At 39.9% G+C, this 13,959-nt stretch overlaps 1 protein-coding gene across 5 annotated transcripts in view; it reads left to right on the forward strand.

The window, feature by feature from the left end:
- Nucleotides 1-13,959, forward strand: part of GREB1L (GREB1 like retinoic acid receptor coactivator) — a 129,766-nt gene that overhangs the window by 97,030 nt on the left and 18,777 nt on the right. For all 5 annotated transcript variants that reach the window (XM_057364924.1, XM_057364926.1, XM_057364928.1 and 2 more), the window contains 9 exons: nt 515-841; nt 1,681-1,809; nt 2,363-2,497; nt 4,409-4,606; nt 5,361-5,541; nt 6,956-7,148; nt 8,508-8,641; nt 10,208-10,547; nt 13,570-13,685. In XM_057364924.1, coding sequence (XP_057220907.1) covers nt 515-841; nt 1,681-1,809; nt 2,363-2,497; nt 4,409-4,606; nt 5,361-5,541; nt 6,956-7,148; nt 8,508-8,641; nt 10,208-10,547; nt 13,570-13,685 — 1,753 coding nt within the window. The remainder of the gene's footprint in view (nt 1-514; nt 842-1,680; nt 1,810-2,362; nt 2,498-4,408; nt 4,607-5,360; nt 5,542-6,955; nt 7,149-8,507; nt 8,642-10,207; nt 10,548-13,569; nt 13,686-13,959) is intronic.

Raw genomic sequence — 13,959 nt, forward strand, 5'->3', positions numbered from 1 at the left:
ATGTTTGCAGATCTGCTAAATTAATTTAATTTAGCTAAGGAAGAGTTTAAACGTTTGTTTGCATCCATGCTTAGTTGATTTGTATGCAGGACGAGAAAAAGCAAAGCAAAGAGCGCTTGACAGGCTTTGTCAGGATGCATGACTCTGATGCAAGGACAAGCATTTTGGTTTTCTGCTGCAAAAACATATGGTTGGTCCTTCTCTTCCAGGCAAAAGGCACAAATTTTCCCACTCCCTTGTTTGTCCCACCAGTTGCTGAAGGAAATCTGGGAGTGAGGTGGAATACRTCATTGTTTAGAGGGGGAAAGAATGGCAATGGTGGAAGAGAAAGGCTTCTAAAATGGAAAACCAAGAATAAGCCATGTGGGTAGATACCCACTGAGTAGCAAGTGGCTTTTTTAAATGTAAAAAAATGTGGTGAAGGAGCTTGTCAGATCAAGACAGACGTAATTATTCCTGGTTCAATAATTTTTATATGAAACGTTGTTCTTGTGTTTGTTTGTTTTCATTGTAGGTCCTGACCAGATACCCCTGAGGGAAGAATTTGAGCAGATCATGTTGAAAGCTATGCAGGAGTTCACTCTGAGAGAGAGATCCTTGCAAATGAGTGCACAGTGTATCTCTGTGTCACCAGGTCAACTGCCTTGGCTTGCCAGGTTAATYGCCAGTGTGTCCCGGGACCTCGTGCATGTGGTTGTCACCCAGAATTCCCTGGCAGAGGGCATCTCAGAGACCTTGAGGTCTCTCAATGARATGAAACATCAGCAAAAGCTACCAGATTATGTAGTTGCCATTTGTGCATCAAAGATTAGAGGAAAYGAATTCTGTGTAGTGGTTCTAGGTGAGTATATTTGCAGATTGCTTCAAATGGCAATGCCAAATTAATCTTCACGAGTTATTGATCCAGTGTTTTAATCCCTTTTGTTTTTTTTGTTCTCCTTTGTATTGTTGCACTGTAATGTCACAGTTTATTGTTTCTTCAGCAAGACTTGGAGTACTGATCTAGAAAAATCATCTTTATTCTAGTCACTGCTACTTCTTCAGAGGCCTGAGACTTTTTTTATTGTGTGATTACCTTAGAATGGATCTTGAAGTGATTCAGTGGCAAAATAGTTGCCTTTGTTTCATGTAACAACTGCGATTTTACATGGCAACATCTCCTGCAGACTACTTAGAACATGCTTTTCATCCTTCCTATCCTTATTTTTATCCTTTTTATTCTGCATTAGTGACTGGCTGTGATGTTTGTGTGTGAATGAGTGGATCTGGATGGAAGGGAGCTTTGAGTAGTCATCTTTCCTTTGTAGGCAAATAAACCAATTTTTACCTTTTTTCCTCCACACTAGAGAGGTTTTTTACCTTTTTTCCTCCACACTAGAGATAATTGCTATTTCATATTTACCCAGAATCCTTCATTTCATCAAAGGTACAAGGTATCATTTGCCTGCAAGTATGCAAAGTGAAGTGCAATCGCAAAGAACCTGCTAAAATTAGTTATACCAACTGATTCTCCAGTCAATAGGGAAGCCGGCTTGAGTCTGCTCTCCCAGTCTGCTGGGTAAAAACAGTGGAGATCCATGAATGATGATCAGAGTGTCCCACACTTCTAGGATGAAAAGATTATGTTGACAGTAGACTGTATTAAGGTTTGCTCTCCCTTTTTCCCTCTCTCTTCTCCAGGTCAGTATCAATCTCGGGCGCTTGCAGAGAGCATGCTTACCACCAGTGAATTTTTAAAAGAGATCAGTTATGAGCTCATCACAGGGAAAGTCAGTTTCYTGGCATCACATTTCAAAAATACGTCTTTAGGTGAGTGACTCTAATAAACAGAAGTTCTAGCCAAGACAGTGATGTCTTTAGGGCTGGTGTTTCTCYTGTTCAGCAGTTAAAATGCACATGRATACAGCTSTGCCCTCTCCATYGAGAGGCATTCTTTACTTCTCTCCATTCCCTGTGTTCAAAGTGGGGTTAGTCTCCTTCATCTGTGGGGTGGCAATTCATAACCCTCTGGCAAAATACTTTTAACACTGTCTCTGCTGTTGAATGTAATGGCAGGGCACCCGTAAGTACACAAGTGTTTTCTGGTTTGTGCTTCTGGCAAGGTTTTAGAGGTTGTTTTATAGTGTGTGTTTCTTAGTAATCATCAGTAACCAGTAGCTATAAGGCCACACACCCGAAATTGTAGATAAAGAAGTATTCATCCTCCCACTCCTACCTGTATCTCCAGTCCCCTGCCCCAGTGCAGGTTGGACATCAGCTATGTGAGAATGTGTGTGTATGAAATGTTCCATGTCGTTTGTCTGAAATGGTTTGGTGAGATGGTTTTGTCTGAGATGATTTGGTGTTGCTAATTCTGATCTAGGTGATGATTTGGACAAGCTGCTGGAGAAGATGCTACAGCAGCGAGGGGAAAGTGTCATTATTCCTTTTAATGGAGATGTTAGCGAGTGTGTGTCATCTCAGGAAGCGATTGCCATGGTTTCTACACAAGAACCAGGTAATTTTTTTTTTTTACGTGCAAGATATGAAATAAGTTGACACTTGTTAAGTGTCAAAATGCACACACCTCAGGAGTATCTGAGGGCACATTTGCAGTCAGTGTGCCAACCTTAAAAAAATAATACTGCCAGCTAAATGTAGCAACACAGCAGTTTCTCAAACAGAAAATCTCTGTGATAACCTTCGGCAACTTTTTTTCCCCCTGATGTTTTGTATTTTGTAAGCCAAAACCTGTGATCTTCTGTTAGGCATCAGGCAGAGTAGAGAAGATGTTTCTTTGTAGCATTGGCCGTGTGGACTCATCTCACCCTTTTGTACCTAGAAAAAGAATGTAACCTTGAGTTTAAGGCAGAGGAGAATTGGGTTCTCCTGATCTCCTCAGTTGTCCTCCTGCTCCTTAGCTTTAGATACTCCTCACTGGTAAATATGCATAAGAGACCTGTGCTCTGAGGATTAAACTTTTAGGGAAAGCCTTAAGATCTTGGACTGAAAGTGCTTGGCGAGTGTAATCTATGATTTATTGTTCTGAGCTGTGTCTTATTCAGCRTAACATGATGAGATGCTTAGGTGCAAAAGATAAGGTAGGATTTAGTGTCTAAAACAGGCAATTTTCAGAATACTTAGCTCTTCAGAGTTCTAAACATACTTTCCTTTGCCTACATATCACAGTAACAGCAAAAGATACACTGACATGTTGTGAATAYTGAGATGCCTTTAAATCTAGTGTCAAAGCAAATTCAAGCTCCAGTAAAGCTTTTTTTTCTGTGAAAGAAAGGTCTGCTCTTGGCTCATGTTTGTTAACTTAAATTCATCAATTTGGTGTTATATCTGAGTGAAAGCAAAATGGATCAGCAGATCCAGCTGCACTTCGTTCTGGCACCCTCAGAAGTGTAAGTGTCAAGCTTCCTCACTGGATTAATCTGAAGGGAGAATGATCTTTCGATTCTCCTGGGTTTTTTCTTCTTACTGTGTGCTTTTTAAAAAACCTTCATATTTTCTCAAACAATTATTCTGAATTAGTTTTGTCTTTAAAATACGSCTATACAGTAGTTGAAGCTATTTAGAAACTGCCTGAATAAAAAAATAAAGAAGAAGTAAGTCTCCTAGGCAGTGAGAGGGACCTTTCATCCAAAGTGGATCTATTGAAATGGACACTGAGGCAGATTTGAGCAGGAGATGAGCACATGTGCACACACACACACACAAACATGTGCCTGTGTAAAACTAACACAGAAAAAAATGACATAAAAACTGTAATACCATTATAGGATTTAATTTGGTAATCTGCAATTTGAAAATACTCAATGGTAATGAAACACGGAATGTTGGACATAGAATCTRCCTAACGGAGATACTGAAATGGGACTTGTTTTATTTTGAGGAAACATGAGTGCTCTGCTCAGTCCCTCAGTTCTCTGCATCCAGTGTTATATTGATGTTTATTAAGTCCAAATAAATCTGAGTTTCAGGAGAACATTGGAGCCCTGTACCTCTCTCTTTCTGCTTTTTCTATATGTACACATTCACATCTTTACATATGCGTGTGCCTGCGTATTATGTATGTGTAGGTTCATGTAACAGAATGCATTTCACTGTGTTGGCATTGAGGTTTCCTTGGGTTCCACTGTCAAAAATCCTTAAAGCACTTAGGGCCTTTTAAAAAATAAGCAGTGCTGTACTTGAGATCATCTGATATATTACCACATTTTGGTCAAAGAAAGGAAGTTGGCATTTGTGATCTGGACCCAACTCTCCAGAGTACTGAGATTCATTCTGGTGAGTGATTTTTTATTTTTCCCCTGATAATATAGGGTAGGCTGTTTGGAGGGTCATGCTTTGCTAGGGGGGTGGGAAARTAAACATGTTTCTTGTTGTGTTTTGTTTTCTCTTTCAAACAAACACGCTCTAGATTTGGATGTTGATACCTTCCAAATTTACCAGCCACAGCTCACAGTTGCCAGAAAGCTCTTGTCCCAGGTTTGTGCTATAGCGGACAGTGGCAATCAGAGCCTGGATCTGGGCCACTTCAGCAAGGTGGATTTCATCGTTATAGTGCCCCGTTCAGAAGTGCTGGTGCAGCAGACCCTGCAACGGATTCGACAATCAGGTAAAGGGGAGGGGAGGGGAAAGACACTGATAAACCAGAGGATGTGAAGTGATTACATCATTACTGGTATAAGGGGAAAAGTAAGTTGCTCCACATAACTTTTGCCCTCGTGGTTTGCGTTTCATTTTAACTGTTMTAAAAATAAATTTACAGAATCATTAAGACCCTGGAAAAAGCATTGTTGACGCACATTTCAGAATCGTTTATTCCTACTTCTTTAATTCAAATGACATTCAAAATACACATTGCACCATGCCTACTTTATGAATATGACTGAAATATATCTTTACAAAGACTAGTTGTATTGACACAAATGTTGAAGCAGGACATGAAAAATATAATACTAGTGAGAATCAATTTTATTGAAATTAATGATTTTAGCAAAGAAAAGCTCAGGATAGCTTTTTCTGACTCAATATATTAGCTTAATGTGGGCAAGTCTGGCCTAGGATCATGGAGCATAGCCAGCTGAGTGCTGCTTTGGAAATCGTTGAGGCCTGATTTTTTATCCCAATATTTTTATATTGTGAGAAGTTTTTGAAAGGTCTTCAGGCACTTCTTGGAGGAAACCTGGAAACCAAGAGCACATTTTATCCTCCACTGTGAGAGAAATTGCATTTGGATAATCATCTTYTTACTAAAGCATATCAGTGGTTTGGCGGATGCTGCCAGACAAGTGGCAACTTCCCATTGACGCTTCATTTTTGGATGCACTCAGAGGAAAAGGTTTTGGTTGTATTCTTCTTTTTGACAGGTGTGCTTGTGGACTTGGGCCTAGAAGAAAATGGAACAGCGTATCAGAGAGCTGAGAAATATGTGGTTCGGCTGGACAATGAGATTCAAACTAAATTTGAAGTTTTCATGAGGCGAGTGAAGCAGAATCCCTACACACTCTTTGTGCTGGTTCATGACAATGCCCATGTGGATTTAACAAGGTAGCTGCTTCAATCTGCTGGAGGAAAAACCATCCTCTCCCAGCATCTTCCTGTTAGGTTTTTCAAAAGACTTGCCATCTTTGACACCTATTGCTTTCTCTAGGCATTGTTAAGGCATTTTGTGCCTTATAATCAGAAATAATCTCTTGTTGCCCATGATATTTGTTAGCTAACTCTGATTCAGCTGAAGTTAGGTCGGACTAGTTTCAGGCTATTGGATGCCTAAGAAAACAGTTTTTAGGGTTWTATCCTATGGTGCTGAAATCGAGGGTGAAATGCTGAATTTTGCAACTTTCTTTGTTCCTCCTGTCTTTCTTTCCTTTTCCTCTCCTTTTTCTGTACTAAAATCCAAATGTCCCCRGTGTTCTCAAACTGGTCATGCTTTAATTCATGTTTTTATCCCTGATGCTAGTGTTTGTTATATGAGAAAGCTTACAGACATTTAATTCTGCATCATATGAAARATGCCATAGCTTCTGTAAGAAAAGGATTTTAAAACCATCTTTGCTGAATTTGGACAGCTTTAGGTGCAAACACAACATGTACCCACATGAAAAAAAACATTTCCTGACATCAAATCACAACTTCACCTTGAAAGTAGAAAGAAATTAATAAAGCTGATTATTCTGCTCTTGTTCTGTGAGTAAAGTAAGAGGAATAATGTTGATGTGGTTCAAACCTGGTGTGTAAGATTGTGGGATTAATTTCAATATCAGAGATAGTGAAAGGTGTCCCTGCCCATGGCAGAGGGGTCAGAACTGGATGGTCTTTAAGGTCCCTTCCAACCCAAACCATCTGTGGTTTTATAATAAGCAAAATGCTTTCCTTGAAGGACAGCTGAAAACAGACAAAAGCAACATTATTTCTACCTGGTCTTCCTCAACACATTKTTGTTACTGTCTTTGTGATATTTTGAATTTGGAATTCCTGATTATATCATGGAAGTRAAGGCAATGCCAGGAGTTCAGAACRTCAGTAGACTTTCAGGSTCCCCAGCCTTTTAGAAATTTGTTGTTTAAGACAACAAATGGAAAGCCACTGGTAAAATGGCTACTGTGTCCTATCCCCACAACTCGTGGAACAATGTTTTTTAGTGAGAGGGATTTAATCAGCTTTGGCTTATTTTTGGTTTCCTCRTGTGATGCTTTATTACATTGTCACACTAATCCACCTTCTCACTGTCAACAGGCTTTGATCCTTTATTTAGGTGTTGTTTTTYCTTGTTTTCCTGAGTTTACCCATAGAGAAGAGTCAAATGTTTTTTGAAGTAAAAATTTTACTTTTCCAAAGAGATTTTTTTGTGAGCTGTGATTCTCTTTGTCATGGTCATTTAGAGATTTTTCTGCAGGAAGAGAGTAATCCATTGAATTTCAGGATGTCAGTAAGGCAATTCTTTGCATTCTTATTTCTGCAGTGCCATTTCAAGTTCCCTGTCACATGGTGAGCCCAATCACGGTCTGGCTGATAGAGTTATTAATTGCAGGGAGGTGCTTGAAGCATTCAACCTCCTTGTTCTTCAGGTCAGCTCTTTTCCTTATGCCTTGCAAACGCAGCAGTCCAGGATCAGCTCTTGCAATGAGGTACATTGGATACAGTCTGACACTGTGGTGAGTGTTTAACTGTTAATTTTAACTGTGAATTTAATGTGGAATTCACAGCTCACAGAATCTAGAAAATTTGTGTGGTAGGAGGGACCTCTTTCTCTGCTAGAGTTTTTTCGCTCAGATCCCAGATGGACAGCCCTGGGATACTGATGGTAGAGGTAGCATTGATATTTAGGATCAGGAATTACGTWCTTTTCTTTGTCCAGTCATGTAAGACGAGAAACTATGGTCTGTGCTCTGGTCAGACATGCCATAAAGCTCCAGAGCAGGCTGTCACTTTTCCAGCAGTGTGACTTTTGACTGTAAATTCTGTGTCRCATAGCCTGTCAAGTCTGTTCATTACTTTTCTGGTCCTAATAAAAGTTGTGTGCTAGGTAAACAAGTTTTGATGTAGTAGRTGCTATCATTGTGCAGAGGAAAAATCCTCTTGGATATTCTGTGCTATTAAGTTTTTTCATAATTTCATAATTTCAGCCAGCTGGTTCTGAGGATGTTTTAGCTAAACCTGCTATTACTTGTTTGGTATGTTTATATCAGATTTGACTTTACTGTGATGAGTGGACCATTAGTTTCTGCAAAGTGTCTTAATGTGGGAACTTTTAAAAAATAGTTAATGTAAAATAAGRGAGTGAACGAATATTCTAAGTTTGCTTTTTGCTTGATTGTTAGTATAAACCATGGTGCAACCTTCTGTAAAATGGTCTAGACAATTTTTTGTTTCCCAAAAGCAAAAAAATTAACAACTTTCAGTCTTCTGATTAAAAATTAACCCACAAAAAAAGGGAGACTGTAGGTGATTAATTACATTCCTAGAGATTACTGCTGATGTAAATGCACTGGAGAACAGGCTGTGCTTCCAAAAATTCTCATGAAATTTGAAACACAAATTTTCTGTTTTTTGGATAGCTGTCTGCAGATTTACATTCCAACAAAAAATATTAATTTCTGGTTTCCATTAGAGGTGTGTAGACTGACAATCAGGAGCAACTTTGGAAATTAATAGTCCTTCCCTTTTCAGGTTCCACTCTAAATAGAAATGAGATGACAGTTTTCAATAGATATAAAGCCAGAGATAAGGAGTCAGAAAATAATTAGGAGAGTTCTGGAAATCCCCTCCAGTCTCAAGTAGGAGATATACTGGAAAATTTGCAAGGGCCTACACCGTCTTTCCTAGTTGTAGGCAGATAATAAGTAAAAAACAATTTACATAGTATTGTATTCATTGAAACAAATAAATAGTATAGCTTAGGGAGAACCAATTTAAAAAAAAAATTATTTGCATTTGGAAAAAGCTTTCCACTTATTTTTTAAAATTACAATTTCCAGTTTTCCTTATATTTTTGCTGTTTGTGTTTGAAACAGGAYGATGCAGCAAGTGAAGACAAGCTATACTTTGGTTTGAATGAATACAGCAAATCCCTCCAATGGGGAGTCACAAGTCCCCTTYTGAGATGTGATGAAACCTTTGAAAAAATGGTCAACACACTTTTAGAAAGGTAAATAAAGAGTTAATCTGCTCTGCGTATCAGGACAGATCCCTTACAGCACTTCAAGTARTAGTTCTCATTTTTTTATTTTTACTAAAACAGGATTGTTCTCTCTTTAGTACTGTGTTTTCTGTTTTAATTAGGCCAATATAATAGTTGTAAATTTTTTTATTAAGTGAAATTCAATATCAAATGTGTTAAATTAGCAACAGTAATAATTAAGAACATCATTAAAACTTAGTATTTGTTATTATCTACGAACATACAATAATAATTATGTCAGTTCCTTAGGCTTCTTCTACTYTTTCTGGTCAAATTCAATGGAAGAGGTAGTGGTCACTATCGTTCTCTTTCTGTTTAAATGTGGGTGGTGAAAAGGATGAAGGRGGATTTATGTATGTGCAAATAATCACAGAAGATGAGGATGAGACTAGAAATTGATGGCAAGTGAACCTCYACTGTGGAGCCAGATGWATCTCTTGAGGYCTTRGAGCCAGGATATGTTTTTGKGTCACAGTTTATCARTTTAGCCTCTGTTTTCAAGGRACTGGGCTATTCTGYCTGKRTGGGTKAGMCATTCAAGCTTAMAAGCTGAAAACATTGCAGACATTTTTGTATTATAAGAAAAGCTCCATTTGTCTCAGTGGCAGAAGTGCAGTGGGTACTTTCATGGCAGGAAGAGTAAAAAGTGTTTTAAAAACTTACTGATTTAATGACAGGCTTATGGTATCCAGAACAAACTACTCTATCTACTGGTTAAACACTGACCCAAAACTTTCTTTAAATGGATCCCATATTATCTGTTAGATTACTCAAGAAAGAGACCAGAGAAATTTGGAACTTTTAGTTATTTTAGTTATTTGGACACAAGTGGCACAAGACCAGCATTTGAGGCGTAATGTGTAGTGTTTTTCTATATTATGGTGGCAAGTCAACTCCTGGAAAATGTCTAGAAATGGAGTGGTGTTTTTTGCTCGAGTGGGTTTTAACTTTTTTTCTCTTCATATTTTACTTGATGTTTGTTGTCACTGCATGTAGCTGTAATGAAAAAAGATGTTGGCTATATAAGTTAAAAGGCAAAATGGAAGTTCAGGCTTGGCTCAGAGCCAGCAATTCGTATTGGTAAGTCCAGCTTTCTGGTGAGAAATTGAGATATAAGAAATTATGAAGTACTCCTCCAACAAACCATTTGAAGCCACAATGGTCCTCCAAGCTGGTAGAAGAAAAAGCTTGTGGAAAGCAAAGCAAAGCAATTATTAGCCTGTGTTCTTGGAATAAATCAGAGGCGCTCCTTATCTTCATCAAGTCAAAGATCTTTAGCTGAAATTATGGACCAGATGAGGGTAACAGAAGTTTATAATTCCTGTTACTTGAGCACAGAACTTGGGCCAAATGCAAAAGCTAGAGGGCTGTTATGTTCATGTAATTTTTGTCTCGGAAAATTGAAAGCTTCATTCTTTGAGCACTTATAGAAAGAACAAGCACTTCTTTGCTACTGCAGTCCTGTGTTTTGGCTAATTTTCAGACAATACTGTGATTTTGCATGTGCTGATGCAGAACCGTGTCTCCCCCAAGGTACCCCCGGCTGCACAGCATGGTGATCCGCTGCTACCTTCTCATTCAGCAGTATTCCCAAGCTCTGATGGCCCTCACCACCATGGCCTCTCTAAGGGATCACAGCACACCTGAAACGCTCAGCATCATGGATGACCTTATCACTTCTCCGGGAAAGGATAAGAATGGYTGTGGCCACATGCTGGTCATTCGGGTGCCATCGGTGCAGCTGGCCATGCTGGCCAAGGAGAGGTTACAGGAAGTGAGGGACAAGCTGGGGCTGCAGTATCGTTTTGAGATCCTCCTTGGGAATCCTGCCTCGGAGCTCACTGTGGCCAAGCACTTCGTGACACGGCTGAAGGTTAGCAGAAATGAAATTGTTTGTTGATGTGCTCATTGCAGTCATGTGAGTGCTGTAGCTGATTTGTGTTTATTCTCACGTGTTAATTGCTCTACAGGGTAAGGGAATGTGTTCTGTATCCATCTCTGTGAATGCATTTCTGTACTTTGGGCAGAAATGATACAGAGACTTGGAGCAAACCTGAATTGTTACTGGCCCATGAAGTCAAACACAATCTGTTGTTATCTCCCTTCTTAAATCTGAATAACAGCATGCATCAGGTGGGGTTCATCTCTAAAAGCGGAGCCCAGATCTCTGTAGGCAAACTAATTATTTCCACCAACTTATCTGTCTGTCTAGTGTGTCTGTTGTCTGCTCTGTCCATCCATCTTCTGCCCTTCTGATAACTGGTAAAGTATGCTGTTTGTCACAGATTTCTCAAATCCCTGCATGTGAAAGCCTGGCGAGGCTATATGCTATATATGCCTAGCATATAGGCACCAGCCTGAACTTTTGCATGGCTTTACATGAGCATGGTTCAAGTAGCCAAATCAATTTTCTGAATTAACCTCACTACATTAAACAAAGGGGTGATGTTTTGCCTGCCTGATGTATCAGCGTGAAGGTATACTGGTTATCTGTCCTGATCCTTGCTCTAAGTCTCACAGAGAGATTAATTTTTTGCTTCTACTATGAGTTATACAGGATATTCAGAACCACAGAGAAGAGGAATGAATTTTATRAGCATTTCTGAAAGAGCTTGCCTACAGCCAAAAGCAGATAAAGAATCCTTTAAAGAGGCTGTGACTCTTGTGTCTCAAACTTTATCTGCAGCAAGAGAGGGGAAAGAGGAAAATAGTCATAAATGAGAAAAAGGCATGTGAGATAGAAGCTCTGTGCTGATGTGGTTTTTTGGATAGACATTAATTCCAACCTTAAATCATTCTGGATTGAGTCCTCCGAGGGCTTATTAATAGTGCTTTGCCATAGTGGGAAAGCACTTTTCCCAGTTTTCCCTGGGAGAAACTTTCCCAAGGGTTGCAGCCCTTGTACAGGGYTGAAGCAGCGTGTGAAGCCTTTAGAGCAGATCAGGATTGGCTGTGGAGCTGTTGCAGGTGGATATCACATTGCACTGGAATAGAGGAATTTTATCAGGCGCAGAGTGAAAAATCTTCTAAATAATTCTTCTTTTTCCTCCCTCCAAAACGTAAGATGTGTTTTTGGACTAAACAAAGCTGTAGGATTCTGGATTTGTTTCTTTTCTTGCAGGTTACTAGCAGAAAAGSCTTCAAATCTGAGCCATGCATATGAAAGGAATGAGGAGAAGAATTCAGTTGCCCAAATATAAGCCTGTAGTTTCTTTTTAGGTGGGGTGTCCCAGTCGTAGTTCAGAAGAATAAAAGTCACCTGTGAGGCCTGTGCTGCATACCTGTGAGTGTGGTGCCTGGGATGACACAAGATTTCTGACACGGTGTGAGCACGTGTTTGTGAACTGACCCCCGATATAAAATTCATCAGCCATGCTACCACTGAGTCCAGTTTATTGCAGACAATTTGGATTTMGTCTCCGTGCTGCTGGGCATTTGTTCTGATGTTAGGTGGAGAGCTGAAGCAGAAGGACTGGAGCAGTGGGGAGCTGATGGGTGGCTGCTTTCACTGTGACCACCCCAGCCCTTTCTTTGATGTTTGTGGGGATAGAGTGATCTGAGGCTACTGAGTGAGGCTTTCGGGTGAGGCTAAGGCTCAAAATGTGGTCCCACAAATAAATGCTCTTAGTTGCAAGAAGGGTGAGACCCCATCATGACATTTTCAGAGGCAGGGAGGGAAACTTAGAGCTGTTAGTGAAGCCAGCTGAAAAGTTTGACTGTCTCTCAGAGGGCATTAGCAGAGTGTGTGGTGCCACAGCAGGGCAGGGAGGGTGGGCAGCTCTCTGCAGTGCTGGTGGCTGGACTGTTCCCCTGTCAGACAAGCCTGCTGGTCAGTCAAGCTGGGCAGGTCATTCCTTTTCATCAGGGAGCCAGAGGTACAGAATGAAACAGGAGATGGAGRACAATTTAAATAACTGTGTCACTGACCAGGGATGCTGTCATGGCATATCGTGTAAGTGTGACAAGAATCAAATTGTTCGGGAGGCATTCAGAAGTGAGAAGCCCTGAGGGCAGCACCTCTCTGCCCTTCCTGAGACAGTCAAGAAATACATCTTCTGGGTGCAAATTTACAACTCAAAGCCCCAGGCACTCATTCTGTTTAGGTCCTTACTCTAGCAAAAAGAAAATCAAGGAAAATCAAAAGAAAAGAAAAATTGTCTTCCCCTATTTCACTTTTTAGTCATGCACTTTCACAGAAACTTCCATCGTTGGAGAGGCAGGGGGGCACACAGCTGGACTAAACCTTTTTGAGCCAGAAATTCTGTCTCTGCTGCCAAGACTGCTTTACCAAGCCATTAGATACTGCCAGGGAACTGGAGAAACAACTTTTTCAGTAAGATCTGCTGAGCCAGGGAAAATGAAGGGTGTAAGGACATGGGACTGATGCTGCTACCAATCTTTCCAGTGCTAAGGGAAGGTGGTGCAGTTTTGTGGTCTCAGGCCTGGATAGACTGTAAGTAAGGAGTTCTTTCAGGTGGGATCCTCCAGTGAAAGGTAAAATGTGTTTCTTCCGTGCAATCTTTCATTATATAAAAGAATTGAACAACGTTCATTTACCCATTTTCATACCCTTCTTGAAAGTCTCACTTTAGCTTTACATTAATATCTTTTATCTGTGCCAAATTGAAYGCTTCGACTGCTYTTTTCTCTAACAGACCACAYWAACACCACACTGAGTAACACAYGTCATACATCCTTTTTCTTTRCATTTAATGCTTGGCTAACAGTTGRCTACCAGAAAACAAATGCATGCCTKTATCCAAGGTCTCCTTCCTGTTGGCTGTTGAGTAAGCAAGCCCTATGTACAAAGCAAAAGCAGAGCTGATGAAAAAAGAAAACAGGTGAAGATTTAGAAGATGTCATTTAGGTGTGACTGGAATATTCTCTGTTTGCAGGCTTGGAGGGGCAATGAGCAGGATGACTGGATTCCTCGCACCTATCAGGATCTGGAAGGTCTACCTTGCATCGTTATTCTAACAGGCAAAGACCCTCTGGGAGAAACTTTCCCCAGGTGCTGTTACTACTCTTTCAATATGATTGCTCTCTGACATGTTGAGATAAGTGGGGTTTGATACCATCTGGCTATCTTTTCACAAAAAAAAAAAAAAAAAAAAAAAAAAAAAAAAAAAAAAAAAAGTGTATTTTTGAAGACTTCAGTTAGGAAGCCTTTAAAGTTTTGGAAAGTGCAGTTTGTGAAAAATCGTGCTGCTGTACTGGGTGGGTCAGTTTGTTTCTGTGCAAAGTACCAAGGAGCATAACTTACGTGCTGAATATTTTAAAATAAT

Source organism: Malurus melanocephalus, unplaced genomic scaffold (assembly GCF_030028575.1).
Source record: "Malurus melanocephalus ecotype Western Australia unplaced genomic scaffold, MMel_1.1 scaffold_44, whole genome shotgun sequence".
NCBI lineage: Eukaryota > Metazoa > Chordata > Aves > Passeriformes > Maluridae > Malurus > Malurus melanocephalus.